Raw genomic sequence first — 21,864 nt, 5'->3', positions numbered from 1 at the left:
ATTCACTATCCTGCTATGATTAAACTTCAATATTTTTTTGTATGTTATCAGAAAATGTTAGCCTATATTTGTTATTGAATTATAGGAGCGGGCATGCTCTTTTTACACAACACAAATTAAAGTTTATAAATCAAAAAATCAATTTAGTTTAATGGGAGTCAAATCAACGTTGGCAGCATCCATTAGGAGAGAAAGAGTTAAAAAGTATCATAGTTATCGGTCGATGCGACTTTTTATTTTGCACTTGTCTAGCATTGGCCTGAGATAATCGTTGTACACTTTCTTTAGATTGTGTCAGAGTTAAGACGCCTCAGTCGTTAAGACGCCTCAGTCGGGTACTGTTAATCCACAGCAAGACAGTGCGACGCAGGGAGTCCAGAGTGAAGTCAGTACGGACGTGACTTCCGTGACCCCTACATCGAAAGGTGTCGGTCCGGGACAGTCGAGACAGAGTCCAGTTCAAGTTGAGTACAACGGTAAAGGGTTAATTGTACAGTATTTGGATGTAATATATTACATTCGTTAGAGCATAAAGCTATAGTATTAAAGTAGCCCCTTATTTGGAAATGGACCTCATTCTCTAATCGTAAACAAACAACATTTAGCCTCTCTATCTCTTCTATACAAATTACGCAATCCATAAAGGCTGTCACGTGATACGTTTTTTTTTCATTGTTTTATCAATATTATCACGTGGCTAAATGTTGTTTGTTTACGATTGGTGAATGAGGTCCAATGGAGTTGTCAAGTTCTTGAATTGTTTATGTCGTGTTATAAGCAAACGTGATGTCAAGTGATAGTTCAAACAAACACCATAGAGACTTTTCTAGCTTTAGTCCAGGGGCGGACTGGCTATATGGGCATTCGGGCAAATGCCCGGTGGGCCGTATCCTAATGGGCCGGTAGGACCACAGTAAGCATCTTATTTTTTGAAATCACGTCTGTATTTTATAAGATAAGGGTCGCATCATATAATATACAATTTATGGGCCGGGTGATATAGAAATGCCCAGGCCGATTTTGATACCCAGTCCACCCCTGCTTTAGTCTTCCCACGCGTTACTAAAAAAAAAATATAGTGCTAGATCGGGGACTATACAAGCCAACAGTCTTTGATTGAAAGAACAATATGCAATGCAGTGGCGTAGCCAGCGTGGGTCCGTGTTGAAGAACACGTTTGTGGGCCTCCACACAGAAATAAAAGTGTGTGACAAAGAAATCGAGTAGTCTGTATGTATGGGTACATTGAACAAAAGACATTCTAATACCGTACTAGTAATGCAACAATTTTGTAAGTAACTATTTTAAAGCCATGTTTACTTTTGTTATGACTTCGTGCAAATAATAATGTCTTTAAAACTAAAAAATTGTAGACCTTCTTAACGTATCAATCGACTAAAAATGTTTTCAATTAACAAGAAAAAGTTTTCGGCTGTTACGTCCGCCCCCCCCCCCTCATTCTACAAGTTTAATAACAATGTCCATGTCTTCTATTCCAAAGATTAAGGATGAATCCAGTGTTTCACATGACTGCGCAAATTCAGTTGCGACCTGCATGTTTTTCCGCATCTCGTGCAGACAAAGCCGTTATCCGCCAGCGGTCTATTTAAATTTTCTTTCCGTCTTCTGCGCCTGTCTTCCATAAGGGCTTTCTTTTGGGTCTCAAATATGAGTCCCGTAACCTTTGTGGGAGCTCTCCGTCTCTCACAGAGACCATCTGCTGCCAGCTACTTTCCTCTATGCCATTGAGGGTGAAATGGCGCCTGAGTTGATCTTTATAGTGCATAAGGCACCTCTTTTACACAGTCTTCCATTACAATCACCAAAGAAGATTCGGTACTCGGGGTGATTCGAGACACACTGCAAGGCATCCAGCCTGCACTGTCTATTTATAGTGGAATATGGAGTGCACAGACCAAAACCCTTCTTTATGTCAAGTGTCGACCACAGTGGCACAGTAGTCTGAGATAGCTGTAGACATCAAAAGGCTGTAGGCTTTATTTTGGAGTTTCTATCTCCTAGACTGGCTGCCGACCTAGAGCCCAGTCCGCCCCTCGACCGCAAATCTAATCTATTCTCTTCATCGCCTTTGGCATGCGGTCGTCTGCGTTGCAATGGTTTTCACAATTAAGGAAGAATAAAAATTGTTTACAAATCTCCCAACCAGACCTATTATTTATTTATATTATATTAGACACGACTCCATCAGTGTTAATGAGTGGCTGACAGGTCAGATGTGCCACAGTGTGGACTATATGCAAACCCTGACCTATATTGCTGATCTAATAAGTCATTGGACTTTGTTGATTAGTTCAAAGCATCTCAGTTGTTAATGTCTGAATGTTGACTGTACAGCACGAAGAACAACATTTTGTTTTTATTTACATCCTAGCATAAACATCCAACGGGACTGTGGGGGTGGAGGTGGGTAGGATTCGAACCTTGACCATCGAGGCGACAGTTTAAATAGAATACCACATGACCAAGCAGACAACCAATACGAACAATCTCTGGCATTTCTTCCGTCCCTTTGACTATCGACGTAGGGTTTGACATTTCACTTCACCCAAATCCACTTCCCCGGATGTTCTTAGCAGGATGTCAAGGCCGTTCACAAAGTCCTGCCAACTTTTCTTTGGACGACCCGTTCTTTGTGCTCCCTTCAGTGTACCTTGAAGGATGACTTTTGACAGCCAACTACAATTGGATGGCTGCCTGGTCGTGCGGTCTGCGTGCTGGACTGTCGTTCGGATTTATCGACGGTCGAGGGTTCAAACTCTGCCCGCTCTTCAACTCTGAGGGAACATCCGAAACATGTAAAACATTTTACAAACAACAAACAATTGAACCGAACTTGCTCAGCTTTCGTCTATTCACAGTATTGAGAAGTGCATCCTTTTTGCCAGCCAGACTAGTTAAAAAACAAACTCATTTACTCTCAAAAGTTTGAATTCTTCTTTCGGCCTCAGCGTTCAGTGTCCAACTTTCACCACCATATGGGAATACATAGATTACCATTTATATGTAACAATATATTACTGACCGGAGATGTTCAAACTACTAGTCATATCCAGCTCGTGACGTCATATCCAGCTAGTGACGTCATATATGGCTCGTGACGTGGTGCTATTCATCCTCTTGAAACGAATGTTACAATGTGTGTTGAAGACTCAATAAATTTGGTGCTCATCCGGCCCATGACATGTGTTAGAAATTTACATGACCTTAAAAAACTGGGCGTCACTTGTTACAACTAATCCGTCTTTAGCAGCAGTCGTTTTTATTTTGAGAGGACGAAGGTTTACCATTAAAAAAAAACCAAACAGTACCGGTATCAATAACATTTTTAAAAAAGGATTTTTTGTTACAAATATTTTCTGAATTTAGAACAAATTTAAAGATGGTCAAATCTTGACTACACTGTTTTCTGTATTAGTTTTTACTACTTTTAGGACGCGTAGAATGTAATCATCTTTTTTGAAGTAACGTCTGTATTTTATTTTATAGCTGTTGTGTAGATTTGCTTGTATAAAAATGAGGTGTATTAACACAAGTGGAATCAAACGTTAAATGATAAAGGAAAACATATACTGGCCTTTAATTAGTATTGTACATTCATGTCGTACACATTTTGTTTCATTAAATGTTGCGTAACATCATGTTTTGTCATTAAATTTTAAACTTTTTTTCCTCTGCAGTCCCCCTTTTATTATTGTAATTCTAAAAAAAGAAATTTAATGTCCAAAGACTATTATCTTATAGTACCAATGCACTAAGCCAAGAACTTGGAAAATGTAATAGGTCTTCAGGTAGCCAAAGTGTCACTAGTCTACTGAAAAAACATGCTTCAATTAAGAATCAAATTTACAACTTTGTCTAATATTTCAATATTTTCTTTATTCTATATACTAAGTGTTCCAACAATAGTCTAACAGTAGCTTTCTAAATAAATTTGTTTTAGAAGTATCATATGTTCCTCCAGTAATCAATATTATAATGTCCTAGCACATATTACAAAGCATTTACAAGCCACAGGGGAGGGAAGTGGGCAGTGATGACAGTGCAAAGCATCTGCAAGCCACAGGGGAGGGAAGTGGGCAGTGATGACAGTGCAAAGTATTTACAAGCCACAGGGGAGGGAAGTGGGCAGTGATGACACTGCAAAGCATTTACAAGACACAGGGGAGGGAAGTGGGCAGTGATGACAGTGCAAAGCATTTACAAGACACAGGGGAGTGAAGTGGGCAGTGATGACAGTGCAAAGCATCTGCAAGCCACAGGGGATGGAAGTGGGCAGTGATGACAGTGCAAAGTATTTACAAGCCACAGGGGAGGGAAGTGGGCAGTGATGACAGTGCAAAGTATTTACAAGCCACAGGGGAGGGAAGTGGGCAGTGATGACAGTGCAAAGCAATATAAGACACATGGATGGAAGTGGGCAGTGATGACAGTGCAAAGCCTATAGTAGTCAGGCAACTCTATATTAGGAAATTTTAGATTTCTTGAAGTAAAAATAAAAAAATCCTTTCCATACATGTCAACACAAGAGGCTTAAATTTCATTGAAAGTGTTGAACTAACAAACTAACATCTCTTCTTCTATTATCCTTGCCTGTTCTGTGAAGTAGAAGTCTGTTCTGTGAAGTAGAATGTTCTGTGAAATAGAAGTCTGTTCTGTGAAGTAGAAGTCTGTTCTGTGAAGTTGAAGTCTGTTTTTGAATTAGAAGTCTGTTTAGTTCAGTAAATTTAGAATTTCACTTATGAAATTTATATGCTGTATCGGTTTTCGTTCTTATGTTTACATGTGATTGTAACTCGTCCGTAAGAATGTGTTCACAAAATGTGTGTTGTGTAGTCATTCAGTGTATTAAAGCCATACTAAGCGGACATGGTTTTCGACTCTGTTATCATTATGCTCATAACACTGAGGATTGAGAGCTGCCTTACAAAACAGAAAACGAATCTTTATCTAGAGAATAAATTGTACATTCATAGAAATATTATTGGAAACACACACACACACAAATGAAATGGTATCAATATCAAATTCTGTATTATTTTTTATTTTTTTATTATTGGAAACACACACACACACAAATGAAATGGTATCAGGTATCAATATCAAATTCTGTATTATTTTTTGTAATCAATATCAAATTCTGTATTAAATTTTTCATCAATATCAAATTCTGTATTAAATATTTCATAAATATCAAATTGTGTATTACATTTTTAAAAATATTTAACATTTACAATTTAATTTCAATGTGGAGGCGTGGTCAAGAGGCTAAGTATGCTTGAACTTGGCTTGGCTCGGCTACCTATCAAGGTGACTCTAGGTTCAACACACGACTCAAGCAGAGTTCTGTTTACTGAGTACCCAAAGGCAGCACGGAAAACCCTCTCCCAAATTTCCCCCCCCCCCCCTACTGGTTCACACATAAGATTGGAACACAGCACTCTGAGCATGCTGTAAGCATGAAAGTAGCACTACATACAAGCTATAATTATTATTATTATTATTGTTAATCCTTTGAGCCTATCAAGCCAAGGTCAACACTAACTGATTACAAACTTAAATTTGACAATTCAGAGATTAATAAGTCAGTGGTTAAATACAAATAAATTTAATACAAATAAAAAAAACTACAACTTTGTGCATACATCATTCTCTCTCCTAAAAATAATTGTCACAAAATCTAGCCTTTAACGGAGGCATGTGGCTGAGTGGTAAAGCACTTGACTTCCAAACAGGAGGACCCTGGGTTCAAATCCTGGTGAAGACGGGTATTTTTAATTTTGGGATCTTTATGGTGCCTTCGAGTCCACCCAGCTCTAATGGGTAACTTCATAGAATCCTAAATGCTGCTGGCAAAATCATTGGCAAAAAACAAACCCCATTTGGGCAGTTGTTTGAGACAAACATCTATAAAAAAGCTAACAAGATCCTCGAAATAAAGAATCACCCTTTGTGTCAGGATTTTGTGATTTTACCATCACAAAAGAGATACAAGACACTGATAGCAAAGACAAACAGACACAAACACTCTTTTGTTCCCCTGGCAATCAAATCATTAAATAAGAACAATCTGGCATAAACTTTGTCACATGTAAATTATGAGTGAGTCTGGTGTGAATGTACATTTTGGTTTCTTATAGTTATAATGTTTTTTGTTTGGTGTAATGCACAAATTGTAAGACAAATTTCCTTAAGGATAATAAAGATTATTATTATTATTATTATTATATGAGTTAGGAAAAAGTAAAGGCGGCTGGTTATTGTGCTGACAACATGGCACCCTTGTTAACCACTATTAGTGATGTCATCTCAGTTATAAGCATTCTTGGCTACCAAGTGAAATACATTTCTACACTAATAATGTTGCCAACCAATGTTCTAATATTCCTTACATGTTTCAAAAGGAATAAAAATTAAAATCCTCAAGTTTCTTTCATTAGATCAGTAAAAAAAAATCATACATATAAGCATAACACATTATATAAACTTCCATTTATTCATTTATTAAAAAACCACAAAACAAAAACAATTTACTGAATGACTCAATACTAAACCTAACAGTATACCATACATTCAAAACCTTGAATAAATACTTGTGTCGTTATGTGGCTTTCAGAAAAAAAAAATATAAAAGAATTACAAAATTAATTCAAAATCTTGTGTTTCAATTTGTTTTCTCAAAAGGGTCAAAGTTATCTTTAATCCTTTAAAGCAGCTTCTTTTTATGAATTGAGTATTCTTGATACATGTAGTTAACATAATTAAGTATACACACATAAATCTGATTAAAAGTTTTACCAAAAAAATGTCACAGACTGTAAAGCTTAGTGAGGAGTTGAGCTAAAGTCACTCTTTATATATTGTCAAAATAGAGCTGAAAGAATAAATATTTGTTGATCAGATAATGTATAAATGTTAAGCTATAAACTGAATGTATAAAGGCTAAGCTATAAACTGAGTACAATTCTAAGTGATAAACTTAATGTATAAATGCTAAGTCATAAGCTGAATAAGTAAATTCTAAGCTATAAACTGAATGTATAAATGCTTGGCTATAAAATAAATGTATAAAAGCTAAGCTTTAAACCAAATAAATAAATTCTAAGCTATAAACTGAATGTATAAATGCTAAGCTATAAAATAAATGTATAAAGGCTAAGCTTTAAACCAAATAAATAAATGCTAAGCTGTAAACTGAATGTATAAATGCTAAGCTATAAACTGCTTGACTATCTAAGTGAGGAGAGCTTAAATTGAAATCACATTGTAAACTATGTATTTTTAATGGATTTGATTTGCTTGCTGAGAGCCTAAAGGAAGGACTCACAGATATCCTCCCCCCCCCTCTTATGTCAACAAAAGATATTGAACCAGAATGCACTGTGCTTGCTATAGGAGCATGGAAGTTGTGCTTGCTAAGAACCTAAAGGAAGGACTCACAGATATCCTCCATATCCCCTCATATGTCAACAAAAGATACTGACCCAGAATGCACTGTGCTTGCTATAGGAGCATGGAAGTTGTGCATGCTAAGAGCCTAAAGGAAGGACTCACAGATATCCTCCCCCCCCCCTCATATATCAACAAAAGATATTGACCCAGAATGCACTGTGCTTGCTATAGGAGCATGGAAGTTGTGCTTGCTAAGAACCTAATGGAAGGACTCACAGATATCCTCCATATCCCCCCATATCTCAACAAAAGATATTGACCCAGAATGCACTGTGCTTGCTATAGGAGCATGGAAGTTGTGCTAATCAAAAGCAATAATAATACCAGCAATAATAAACAGCATGACTATTGGCCAGAGATGAAGGCTTCAATTCAGCTTTCATCACCAAATTTTGAAAAGCATGAACTAAAAATGTAAGTCTTTAAGTGTTCCCAGACATTAGCACTGTAATGAACATCTTCACCATCACTTGTTTCATAAGTTGGATGGATCATTGGGTCAACAGAGATGCTGCCCATCAAAGCTTTTCTGCTTTTCTATAAGTGATAAATCTGAAATGTTGACAAATTACCTTTCTATGTTTCTCTGCTGGCTCAAAACCAAGGACTTTACCAACAAAATAAAACTCTTCATCTAATGAGGTTTGTATGGTCTCTGCTTTTCAATAGCCATGTTGCTCCCCTCAAAATGCAAAATATTGAAAATTTCTTTAGAAAATGTTATGTACTCTTGTTTTCACAATTGTTGTCTAACATATGCAATTAAAAGTAGCCTATAGCATAACTGACATGACTAGAACAACAATTTAAAGTCAAATCTAGGAAAGTTTATATCATACAAAGCAAGATAGAAAAAGGTTGGTCATGGTCCACTAGCAGGTTACTAGAGACAGTTATCTATTTTAGAAATAATTTTTTTAGAGTGATTATATGTGTACAGGGTTAGTAGCACTTTTCCATGACAAAATTTTAGGAGATTTTAGGAGGTTTTTTAAGGATGAAATGTATGATGTGTGTGTGTGTTTCCTATCCGTTTGTGTGATACACAGTAAAACCTACACAAAACTAAGCATTTATCAAATCAATTATTGTTATTTGATTTTAAAATAAATATCTTGCCAATATGCCACAGAAACAATGTTATCAGCTGTGGTATGTCCACAGAAAATGTAATGAAAGTTATCTTTTAATCAAGTAACAACTTGACTGTCATCCCAAAACCTCAAACAACCATTTTTTTTTCAAAGATTTATTTCAAAACATTACAAATGGTTGCTTTTCCATTTTTTAAAATAAGAAACATTCTTAGAAATGCTATCATAATGTGTATTCTCTGTGATGGAAATGTACATTATTAGTTCCTATGTGTATCTTATAGATACTAGAGTCATGGTGTGCATTTGAGGTAACGTTTTATTCTTTTATTAGCTAACTTAAATCCTTCTCATAAACAGAGCCAGTAATATGTAGGGCAATATAGGTCTATTTGAATGTTTAGTTGACATTTGCTTACTAAAAAATGGCTTTTGGATTGGGGGGGGGGGGGGGGGATTAGACCTATTCGCGTTTTTTTTCCTAGCAGAATCTTTTTCAACCATATAGTTTCCCTGGCTTTTACGAGTGAAATAATTTTTACGGACTTTTCACAGCTGCATGCGAAATATTTTCAATATTTTCGTTAAATCTACAGTTGATCTAGGTCACTAAAATGCGCGGATTTTTTCAAGGCTGTGAGAGAATTATCTTCACTGAATTTACAGTAGATCTAGACTCTAGATTAAAGTCGAGAAAATTCTCGGACTTTTCACTGCTGTGTGAATATTATCTTCACTATATTTACAGAAGATCTAGACTCTAAAGCTAATTCGCTAAAATTTGCGGACCTTAAATCTAAGTCACTAAATTTCGCAGACTTTTCCCGGCTGTGTGAGAATTATCTTCACTAGATTCTAGTGATTTTGAGTAAATCTAGAGTCTAGATATAAGTCACTAAAATAATTCGAGGACTTTTCGCGGCTGTGTGAATTATCTTCACTGAATATACTGTACATCTAGAGTCTAGATCTAAGTCACTAAAATTTGCGGACTTTTCGCGGCAGTATGCGAATTATCTTCACTGGATATACCGTAGATCTAGAGTCTAGATCTAAGTCACTAAAATTTGCGGACTTTTCGCGGCAGTATGCGAATTATCTTCACTGGATATACCGTAGATCTAGAGTCTAGATCTAAGTCACTAAAATTTGCGGACTTTTCATTTCTTTGTGCTAATTATCTTCACTAGACTCTTTAGCGTAAATCTAGAATCTAGCGTAAAGTAATCTAGACATTAGATATATCGAGATCATTAAATTGACTAAAATTCACTGAGTTTTCAGGTTAGTCGCGAATTATCGTCACTAGATCTAACTTAGATCTAAATCTAAATCTAGATACTATTACTAGATACTAGCTAGATCTAGAAAATTTACCGACTTTCCACGCGAAGTCACTCTTACACTTACAAGAAGAAGATTTTAGGTGAGGGAGGGCCCGGAGGGGTGTAGCCTACAAATTAGTCTGGTAATTCCTTTAATTATAGACAATAATCACTACAGACTAGATCTAGCGCGTCTTTAGTGGTAACAATAAATGGAAACAAACATTTCTACGCTGACTTCAGAAAAATACTGCCAGGTGAAATGCTTGCTTGAACCAAGGCCATCTTCAATCACGAGGTCGCGCTTCACAAGTGGGTGAAAGGCGGTGTAGAAGCGTCACTGGTCAGCTCATTAACACAGCCAGCCCGTAAGGGGATGCGATCAGAATGCCTATAGTTACGCTGTTGTTTTTTTTTCCCCCGCATTTTTAGCAAGAAATAAGCAAAATTATATTTAAAAAAAAAATATTGGGTAAAAATTTTAAGAGAGTGGACAAAATTTTAGGAGACTTTCAGCAATTTTTAGGAGAATTTTAGGATTTTAGGAGACTTTTCATTTTTTAGGAGATTTTAGGAGTTTTTAGGAGCGCTACGAACCCTGTGTGTAACAAAAAAAATAAAAAAATTATGTTTCATATCACATTAACAAACAGTTTGTGACACTGTTATGCATCAGTGAAGTTGCAAGGATAAAAAAAGATACTTCTATAGTATACTAGCATTACCCTTGGTTCTTCCCCCTGATTTGTTCTCAGGCTATACATTGTTTATTTTGGCTAAAAACTCTTTTTTTTTCTGCAAGTCCAATAAAATTTTTTGCATTTTATTTTCAGCCCAAAAAGCCCACTATCAATTACATTGAATTCATAAAGACACATACTTTTGGTGTTTGAATTCTAAGATCACTTTTCTCCCCATCCTCAAACAAAAATGGTACATACAATCTTCTTTCTTCTTCCTTCTCATTTTTTTATTGGAGCATTCAGATGACTGGACCAGTATATGAGATTATTTTTGCAGTGATTTCCAAATCAGGGAACTCTCCATATAGTTTTCTTTCTATTGGGGTGTTTTGGGGCCAGTGTCATGTACAGCCTCTTGGTAAAGAGAGCAATTTTGGAGGAGATGGTCAACATTCTCTGGTGACACTCTACATGGGCAGATTTCAGTTTCTGATTTTGATCTTCTGATACATATGTTGTCGAATTCTCTTGTGTCTGGTCCTGCGGAAAAAAAAATGATTTTAGATGTTTTTCTCCAATGAAACAGTTCTAAAGGCACATCACTATTCATGATTTAGTTTATCTTTACATATGAATTTTTTTTAATTTGGTCAGTTGTAGCACCTTTATCTGGAGATGCATCTTATACACATTAAAAAATATTTTACACTTATATTTATAGCCTATCAAGATAAAATAGCCTGATTACCACAAACAGGGAGGTGCGGTGGCTGAGTGGTAAGGCGCTTAGCTTCTGAACTGGGGGTCCAGGGTATGAATCCCAGCTCTAATGGGTACCTGACATTAGTTGGGGAAAAAGTAAAGGCAGTTGGTCATTTTGTTGGCCACATGACACCCTCGTTAGCCATAGGCCACAGAATCAGATGACCTTTACATCATCTGCCCTATAGACAAAAGATTGGAAAGGGGAACTTTATTTTTTTTTTTTACCACAAACAGAATTACACAAAAATCCCCCCCCCCCCCCCCAGAAAAGAAAAAAAACTCTTTTACTGCTTTCATAAATAAAAAGGATGGTAAATGTTATGTCTATAAAACATTACCTTGAAACAAACATTGCAAGAAGTCCTTTTGCTTTAACTGCCTACATCTTCAAGTGTCTTTCAATGAACAAATCCTGTTGATCCTCTGCAAACATAAACAAGTTTACATAGATATTAAATATTAGCATTTCAAAGTCATGGGCCAAAAGCTCAGTCATTTTTCATTTCGCTTCTATATCAATATTTTGATTTTTTTGTCGGCTAAATGATTTGTGTACCTCATAGGAAAACAATGGGGTCCTGGGTTTGAACCTAAATGAAGATTGGGATTTTGAATTTTTAGGGTGCCCCTCAGTCACCCAACTCTAATGGGTAACTGATTTTAGGTGGTGAAAATTAAGGTGGTTAGTCATTGTGCTGGACACATGACGACCTGCTCATTAACCACTAGCCATAGAAACATAACCTTGACATCATTTGCTCCATAGATCGCAAGGTCTGAAAGGTAAACTTTACTTTTTTTTAATTAATATCCACTGTGAATACTGCATCCCATTACTTCTTACTTATGTACAATAGATTTCTCTTTTCCCTTCCTTGTGTTTCTTGAATCAAGTTCCTTTTTATAGGGCATTTTAATACCGCCACAAAGCTAATGGATTATATTATTTGTCATAATGTCCAAAAGTAGAAACTTATGATTTTATAATGAGAATGTGGGTATGTGTGTTGTCTATCCAGTATCCAAAACTACAAATTTTTCAAGTAAAAATCAACAAATTAAACATATTAAAAAGATAATAAAAACCAACAGGGATTATGTGAAGGTCTTTGCAAATTTCATTAAGATTTGTGGTTAAACAGTAGAGTTCTTTTTATTTGTTTAAATAGATCATTGAGTGTGATACTTCAAATCTTTGGACAGGTGATCATGGATAAAATCTGAACACTTTCATTTAAATTTATGGTTCCCATGGTGGAAAGGTGTTCTACAGCTTCTGCAAAGATCAAGCTCTGTTTTATCCACCATGGTCAAACACATCCACCTTAGACAAACAGTATCCACCTTAGACAAATAGTATCCACCTTAGACAAACAGTATCCATTTCTATATACAAAAAATACATACATATAATTTTCTTTACATATTAAAAGAAAAAGAGAAAGATTACCTGAGGTGACCAGACACCATCAGCAAAGCAATATTTTTTTGAGATATCAGTTACTGCTTCGGAAACTGCTGATGGATCAGTCACTGTAAAAAACTTGGTCAGTAAAATTTGAAAAGTAGACAACTCCATGGTAAACAATAAAATCGCCACCTGAAAACACAAATAAACAATAAGAGGATGTAGACACACACAAAAAGGATTACAATGTCTGATTTTAACTCAATGTGAGCCACATGAGTAGGCCTAGTTATAGCCTTTAACACAGCAAACATTTGAACTAGTGACCAAAAGTGCACAACATTTTAAGGATAAATGTAGAATATATACAGCTATTTTATTTGAATAAATGTGAATACTAAAGTCAATATAAACAAATATGAGACTGTGTGACAAAAGTTTAACTTAAATATTACATCCTGTATATATATATATATATATATATATATATATATATATATATATATATATATATATATATATATATATATATATATATATATATATATCGAAGATGAACTCCATTCTTTTCAGATCAGGCAGCTTTCCATACAATTTTTATTCTAAAGGACTGCTGGGGGCCAGTATTTTGTTTGGGTCTCACGATAAAACAAGGCAATATGTTCTTTGGAGGAACTCTACAAGGCATGTTTCACTGGTTTCAACATCCAGAATAAGTGTTAACTCATTGTGTTGTGCCCTATTCAAAGGTGAAAAATAATTCATTGACTGTGTCCTGATAGAATGTAACATGCATCCTTGATCCTGATGTTTGAGCAACAACTGTTATATTTTTGGTTTATACTACTCTCTTTTTCTTTTTCTCTTCCGGATATAGTGGAATTTAAGAAAAGAAAAAGTAAAGTACCCCTTTCAGACCTTGTGGTCTATAGGGCAGATGATGTAAAGCTCATCTGTTTCTGTGGCCTACTGTTAACGAGGGTGTCATGTGGCCAGCAGAATGACCAACTGTCATTACTTTTCCCCAATTAATGTCAGGTACCCATTAGAGCTAGGTGGACTCAGAGGCGCCCAAAGATCGTGAAATTAAAAACCCCAGTCTTACCAGAATTCGAACCCTGCACCCCAGTTCAGTAGCCAAGTGTTTTACCGCTTAGCCACTGCACCTTCCATGGAATTTAAGACTGCTTACTTATTCTCCCATTTTGGCAGTGTCAGCTTGTTCATCTCCTCTATACGAAAGTGTGCCTGGGATCCATTGGAGAACAGTTTTTTTGCTATTATTGTTGAGATTTATAAGAGCTGTCTTGACTTGTTTGATAGAGGAGACATCAGATTTTTTGAAAGATAGGAAAGAAATGTTTTTGGTATTCCTTAGAAAGAAAATCTGGCTGTTCACAGGTGGATGGTTGATTAGTGTGGTAGCTGCTGGTTCTAATACTCCCCTTTCTGCTCAGTGGCTGTCTGAGAGATCGCCAGTGGCTATTAACTTTTCTAATCTTTCTCAATTGAGCCATTCATTGCATAAGACATCTCCTCCGTTACCGGTGGATTCTTGAGATGAGCCATCTGTATAATTGACCCACTGGTTATTGGTATATTAGATTTCTTCCTTGAGATCTTTCTGATTGTGATAAGATTTTTTTTTGGTTATAGCAGAAAGAGAGCTTAGGTCCCAGGGAAGAGAGTCATTGCACTGTTTAACTAATTCATAAATTATATTTTATAAGCAGTGTTTCTTTGTTTGAGATTCTCGTATGAAATGAGGTATTTTCAGTTAATTTTGAGTGCCAGACTTGTGGGTTTAAGTTTTGAGTGGGAAGCTCTCTTAGGTTTCCATTTTAGTAAACTGAGTAAGGATTATTATTTCTCTTATTTTGTCCAGAGAAACCAGGGAAAAACTGATCTCTTCCATTGCTTTGAAGGTTGTTGTTTTTATTGTTTGGAGTTAGGTTTTTGTTTTACTTTTTTACTTTGTCTATTTTCTGTAGAATTGACTGCTGAATCCTATGTTGTAGAGTCCTGTGTTCTAGAGTGATGTAGCTGGTAAATTTCTTTTTCAAAATGTAATTAGCTGATTGAAGCTCACAGCCTGCTAGGTGGTTGGTGTTAGCCTTCCCTGGTTGTCCAAGAAGTCTACATCTGAGTTGCCAGTTACACTGATGTGATTTGGTATCCACTTCATCTAGTGTGTTGTAGCTGGTACATTTCTATTTCAAAATTTTGTGATTTTGTATCCACTGCATCTAGCGAGTTGTAGCTGGTACATTTCTATTTCAAAATGTTGTGACTTGCTCCAAATTAATATTTCCATTTTATATCTTGTACAATTTCACTTTTTTTTAGTTGACTTTATAGACTGTCATTTTATTCATACTGCCATGTAAGATCTTTAAATTTGTTGAACCATGGATTGGGCATTAGAGCTGGGTGGACTCAGAGGTGCCCAAAGATCCAGAAATTAGAAATCCCAGTCTTCACTAGGATTCATAGCAGGGACCCCCAGTATGGAAGTCAAGAGCTTTACCACTCAGCCACCACGCCTCCATCAAATTGATTAGGCTAAAAGTAGTCCTACAAGTTCTTTGAGCGAAAAGAAAACAGTGTTTAATGAATAAAAAAGGGAAGAAGAAACTTTTTTTTCCCACTAAAGTAAATCAAAGTAAAGTTCCCCTTTCAGACCTTACAATCTAGGGGGCTGAGGATGTAAAGGTCATCTGTTTCTGTGGCCCATAGTTAATGAGGTTGTCAGCACAACAACCACCCGCCTTTACCTTCCCCATCACATCAGGTACCTTTAGGTTGGTAGACATAGTCATGTGATCAGGGCACGGCACACATATTGTTGGTAAAAATCTGGTTTCTATGCACAGTCAACACACGCTTTTAGGCACTTACCATGGATAAGTAGAGCAAAGAAAGATATTGTCAGGAAATTACAGAAATAAATAATATTGATCCTTACACTTTGAAAGCAAGCCATCATAATAAAGAAAATGATTTGCTGCCCTCCTTGTGTTATCCAGATCTCTTCACTTATAATCTTGTTCTACTGAAAGTGCCTACACAATCACAAAGGATGAATTCAAGGTATTCCGAATCAATTTTATTGTTAGACCTAGATTAGATCTAGATCTACTAATCTAGACTAGATTCTAGATCTATATTCTAGCTATTTAAGTTAGCATATCTAGACATATATACAACATTCATATAGATTGTGATAGAGATCTACTCTTTACTCAAGCCTTCTTCTTCTTCTTCTTCTTCTAGCCAGCTTTATTGCTGCTGAGCTGTGAGCTCTTTTGCAGACTGTGCCAAGGAAAAAAAGTGTGCTGTTTTCTTCAGTTGTTCAGCACTGCCGTACAGGGTGTTGGTTATGTTGGGCTGTAGTGGAAGTAGGGTCTGCCAAAGGTGGATTAGGGAGGGGCATTCAAAGAGGATATGGTTTACGGTTTCAAAGGGGTGGGCGCAATGTCTGCAAAGGGGTAGTTGTGTGGAGTTTATTTTGTTCAGGTGGTAATTTAATAGTGGTGTGTGTCCTGTTCTTAGTTGGAAGATTGTAGATTGTTCTTTGCGGGGGAGGAAGTTAATACTGTCCAGTTTGTTAGGCGTAGTCATTTCTCTGTACATGGCTCTGCCTGTGTTTCCTGATGCCCATTGGTTGAGCCACTCCTCTTTGTGATTGTTGACTAACATTGACCTTAGGGTGAGGTAGTTAACAGGTCTATCTGGTTGTTCCATAGATGAACCTGCCTTTGATAGCTTATCTGCCTTTTCATTTCCCATGATGTCAATGTGTCCAGGGATCCACTGTAGTGTAATATTGATATTTAATTTTGATATCATCTGGTGGATTATCACAATGAGTGTTGTCAACTCTCTTGGGCTGTTTGAGGTGCTGCTGTTAAGTGCTTGCAGAGTAGATTGGGAGTCTGTAAAGACAACAATATCTGATGGTGGTTGCACTCCTTCATATAATTTGTTTTCCACTGTCTGGAGTGCTATGGTAATTGCCTCAATTTCGGCTTGGAAGTTTGAGCAGTAATCACCACAGGGTGCGCTTATCTCAAAGTGTTTATTTTTAGGGAAGACCAGGAAGGCACCAAGACCAGCATTGATGGTAGCTTTGAAAGCCGATCCGTCTGTATAAATATGGATAGCTGTTTTTTGATAGCTTTCGATTATTTCAAGCGTGCCTACTTTGAGCTCCAGTGGATTTGATTCTTTTGTTAAGGTGTTATTTAGTAAATGTGTTTTGATGGTTGGTTGTTTGTGGTTTAGTCCGGGTGTAATGTTTGAAAACCTGGTAATTTTTTCTCTGTTATTGGGTAGGTGGTGTTTTAGGGCTAGTTCGTCAGTAAGTTGGATCAGAGTCCTTTGCTTTTTTTGGTTGTTTTTCCTATTTCTCTGTGTTAGTAATTTATTTGGATGATCGTCCTCCAACCTTCTGTATCTCTCAATAGCTTCTAATGCTGCTCTGTTGCGCCTTAACTTAAGAGGTTCAATATTGGAGTCTATTTCACAGGCTGCTGTGGGAGTAGTTCTCATACCTCCACTATTTAACCGTAAGGCTTGGTTTTGGATTGTATTTAATGATGATTGATAGGTTTTGTTGGTAGCTACTTGTATAGAGAGACAGTTATCCATTACAGATCTGACATATCCAGTGTATAACTGTCTTAAGGTTTTCTTTTCAGCTCCCCAGGATGTTCCTGCTAGGTGTATTATTATTACTCAAGCCTTCAAGGTCTAGTATTCTATATCTAGATCTATGGCTATATAGATCTATTATATATTATATACAAAATCTGGATGATGTCTCAGATTAGAGTGTGACTAGATCTAGAGTCTAGCCTACATAATACTTAGGCTTAGTAGCTTAGGTCATTCTAGATCTCATCTAGACTCTATAGAATAGATCTAGATAACATCTAAAATCTACATATCTCTGTTGCTGCATATTTTAAGCATATGAGACTTAATCTTTATCTAATAGATATAGCTAGATCTAGTCTTCACTTTAAAAAAAACAACAATAAAGTAACATGTAGGTCAAATACAAGTTGTAAGTTAGAAATCTAATCAAGATTCGTATCTAGAAGGTTTTTTCATGGTCTAGATCTAAGACTTAAAACTGTATCTAGAATCTAGAGCTAGATCTAATAATTAATACAAGTCTAGATTATAAACATGCATCTAGATCGTGATAGTATTATAAATAGTCTGTAATTGGTCTAGATCTAGTATAGAGCTTGAGTCGATATAAATAGATTCTACATAATAGTATACTCTAAACATACATACTAGATCCACACACATAGCATGTGACATAGTACTCGACTCTCAAGCTCTAGCTAGATTGACTAGAATCTTTCAATCTAGATTAGATTTAGATTTAACTTTTTAGAAATTATTTCCACAGGGGATGGGAATGGGCAGGGTTTAAACCCAGCTCATTGCTTAGTTATATGATTTATAGGTAAATCTTCTCAGGCTACATTTAGTAGATCTACTGATCTAAATAGTAAGCACTAAACCCCAGTGTAAAGCCCTCAGCCATGATCAGACCTGCCTACCAAAAAAAGTCCAAATGCGTAACGCTGATGGTCAAAATGCGTATTTTGGCACCAGAATGCGTAACGCGATCCATTATTTTGTCATATATATATATATATATATATAGATAGATATATATATATATTATAGATATATATATAGTAGTTTATTTATTTCGGACATTACATGAATTCGGACATTCGCTGTTTTTTGTGGTCATTAAATAATTATTTTAATATGTATTATAAAACTAGCGCGCTGTATAATGTGCTTGTCCATTTTCCAATGATTCTAACCCAATTTCCTTCCATTTAGCTATCTTTTTATGTAAGAAAAACGAATTTCAAATTAGTTAGTCAGGTTGTTGTTTTTTCCTATGTTACCCGGATGACTTTACCTCTTCCTAGAGTTAAGACTATATTTTTTTATTTTCTAAGTCTATACTAATGAGCCCGGCAATATTTATTCTGTTTTTAGAGCTAATTTATTTGATTCATAAGCCAAGTTTTCTAATTCCATATCAAAAAAAAATTAATACGGTGTCCGAATCAAATTACGATTTTCTTACCAAAATTTATTTCGGACAGCCAGTTTTGGACATCAATAAAAATGATCTTATATTATATTTGTTCGTTTGTTGTTATTATTTTTAAATAGAGAATAAATGGGCAAATGTTTGGAGTGAGCTTGGTACATTGAATGAAGTTAAATGCTTAGATCTAGACCTACTAGATAGATCTAGATTTATATAGAGAGAATATAGAGGATTCAGTTAGGCAAGAATGGCTATCGTAACCTGTAGGGGCCTACTATACTACAAAAGATCATCTGTATTAGAAATTTATTAAATTAATAAACAAAAAAAACACAAACATTCAACACATGATTAACACATCTAATCATGCAAACCCCAAACATTCAACACACATAAAATAAACAAACATAAAATAAGTCTAAAGGTCGGTGCAGAAATCACTATTCCAGTGACATAATTTTGGTAGAATAAGTGTGTTCATATTTTTATTTTTTTGTGTTCGTATTTATGCATAGTTTGAAAACATCGTTATGATTTCATGTGATGGGCTATGCCTGGGGATCTTAAAATTTAGTTAATGTTAATATAGAATTAAAATCTGAGTTTATTGATGCCTAAATATAGAGACTGTCCGAAATAAATTATTGTGTCCGGAATCAAATAATGTGGGTCAAATGTGTCCGAATTAAATGAAAACACACGGCGTCTTTGACCTTAAATATAATAACAAATATAGGTTTGGGGAACAAATATAAGTAGTCATCCTTATTCTCCTTTAACTAAAGAAGATTTTGATACGTCATTTTCTTTTCTATGTCAAACCATTGTCAAATAATGCGCTGTCAAAGTCAAACTTTCAAATTTGGGCCTATAGGTGTCCGAATAGCATAAACTACTCTAATATTAGATCTAGATGTCATGATTAGATCTACAATCTAAATCTAGATCAATACGACATTAGAGATGATATCTAGAATCTAGACTAGAAAGAATATAATCTACTCTAGATCTGGGCTTAAGAGTGTTACCGATGCCGTGGATCCGCTACAAACGTAGATCTAGGTCTACTCTTCATCCTTGATCTATTCTATACTAAGAGTAAGACTAAGAATCTAGTCTAGAATCTAGATCTAGACTAGATGGTAGTAGATGTTATCGATCTAGATCTAGTCAATCTAAATCATACAACTAAATTGGATCTAGATCTAGATTGTAGAGTAATGTAAGAGAATCATGACATAACGTAATGACTAGCTAGACTCTAGCTACATCTAGATAAAATTGCTAGATTCCTAGATCTATTAATGTAAATGTATAACAAGTTATCTAGATCTAGATGTAGATTCTAATCTAGATCTAGAATCCAGATCTAGACTAGATATCTACAATGTCACTCAATGTGTTTTGAATCGATAGCACTTCGATATTTATTTCTATACAATGAATACGGGAATCAGGGATTCCACATACTTAATTTCTACTAATGAACTTACTTACAAAAAAAAAGTCACGTTGGTGTATCAGCTAACTGACTGTACCAACCTGCCACTCCCTCACACTCGCGTTCTTCATTTCTAGACTAAATCTAATTGCTTTTAAGAACCAATCAACGTATAGATCTGGACACAATGTGTTCCCCCACCTTTTCTGTTCCCCCCCCCCCCCCACACACACACGACGGCTTAGCCTTAGCGCGACCTCCATGACCGCTCGTAAGCTAGTCAAGAGAGGGGGAAAAAAAGGATACGAAATGCGTAACGCGACGGGTTAAATGCGTATTTGTCATTTTTGGGAGATTTTGCGTAACGAATCCGCATTTTGCATAACGGTAGGCAGGTCTGCATGATGGACAAACTATTTATTGTATCATCTAGTTAATATAGATCTATCTACTTTATCTTATTATAATTAAATCCACTAAATTGTACTGTAAAATGTTTTACATTTTGGAAGTTCCTTCGTAGTCCAAACCTCCCCAGGACAACAGCCAAGTCTTTTCGAAGTAATCTCTTTTTGAAGTAATCTCTTCATCCCTAGGGCCTTGCCAAGTTCTAGGCCTAGGTCGTCTAGGAATGCTAAAAAATCTCATTCCTTTCTTGTTTATTGACGTATATGAGTTTTTTTAGCACCCTTTTATGCAGCAGTAGCTAGGCATTTTGTTTAAATTAATGCACTAAAAAGGTCAAAGTAGAGATTCTGTTTTGGAAACTTAAACCCGATTGTATTAGATCTAGATTTACTATAGTCAGTATAGCCAGAGTAAGGCTACTAATGTAAATTTACAAACAAAATGGCGGATCAGCTTAGTACGCAGAAACTGTCGCATCATATGTCTTCCAACCCAAAGGGTGGAATGACCTAAAGATCTGAAATCCAAAATCCCAGCCTTTACTGGGATTCGAACCGGAGACCTTTTAAAACATTATCATTAATCATGGCTAGATTTGAAAGAAAAATTATTTTGTTAATTATTTACCTCCATATTCATGAATTATTTATAATCTGGATTAATAGGGCTGGCTCAGTCCTTTTGCTATTAGTATTAGTAAGGGTCTTACCAGCATTCTGAGCATTGCACAGTCTGTCTCCATACTCATTATCATACTGTCTGATCTTAGACAGTTTTCTCACATACTATCACTGAGTATCAGTATATTTATATTGAGTATAAGTATAATGTGACAATAGAACTAACTAGATAGATTGACTTGATCTAGATCTAGATCTAGTTAAAAAGTAGTTAGTAGTAGTAGTTTATTATACATTATAAGGCTTGTCTTTGAGTCCCAAGATTAGAGAGGAATGCTTGTATTTCCCATGACTGTGCAACCCCAGCTGTGACCTACATATTTTGCCACATCCAGGGCAAGCATAACCATTGTCTGCAGGTGGTTGATTTAGATTTTTTTTTTGCCATCTGCATTTGTCCTTGGCAGCGGATTTTATTTTTGTCTCAAATGTGTATCCCGTGGCCTTCGTGATTGACCTCTAGCTGTCTCGTTCTGAGGCCGCCTGCAACCAGGTG

At 35.9% G+C, this 21,864-nt stretch overlaps 1 protein-coding gene across 8 annotated transcripts; it reads right to left on the bottom strand.

Annotated features, from left to right (window-relative positions):
• Nucleotides 1–5,112: 5,112 nt before the first annotated feature.
• Nucleotides 5,113–21,517, bottom strand: LOC106061416 (uncharacterized). Of its 8 annotated transcripts, none has more exons than XM_056037541.1 (6): nucleotides 15,711–17,918; nucleotides 12,788–12,937; nucleotides 11,676–11,760; nucleotides 10,770–11,112; nucleotides 8,043–8,152; nucleotides 5,113–6,892 (listed from the first exon to the last, which is right to left on the bottom strand). In XM_056037541.1, the coding sequence occupies exon 1, from the start codon at nucleotides 17,393–17,395 to the stop codon at nucleotides 16,025–16,027; it is 1,371 nt and encodes a 456-aa protein (XP_055893516.1). In that variant the 5' UTR covers nucleotides 17,396–17,918; the 3' UTR covers nucleotides 5,113–6,892; nucleotides 8,043–8,152; nucleotides 10,770–11,112; nucleotides 11,676–11,760; nucleotides 12,788–12,937; nucleotides 15,711–16,024. The 8 variants fall into 8 exon arrangements, 3 of the variants coding, with proteins under 3 accessions (XP_055893516.1, XP_055893517.1, XP_055893515.1); XM_056037542.1 differs by having other exon boundaries at nucleotides 10,831–11,112; XR_008779275.1 differs by lacking the exon at nucleotides 15,711–17,918 and adding an exon at nucleotides 21,398–21,517 and having other exon boundaries at nucleotides 8,043–11,112.
• Nucleotides 21,518–21,864: the final 347 nt, after the last annotated feature.

This window comes from Biomphalaria glabrata, chromosome 8 (assembly GCF_947242115.1).
Source record: "Biomphalaria glabrata chromosome 8, xgBioGlab47.1, whole genome shotgun sequence".
NCBI lineage: Eukaryota > Metazoa > Mollusca > Gastropoda > Planorbidae > Biomphalaria > Biomphalaria glabrata.
This window is presented reverse-complemented; position numbering and strand designations above follow the sequence as displayed.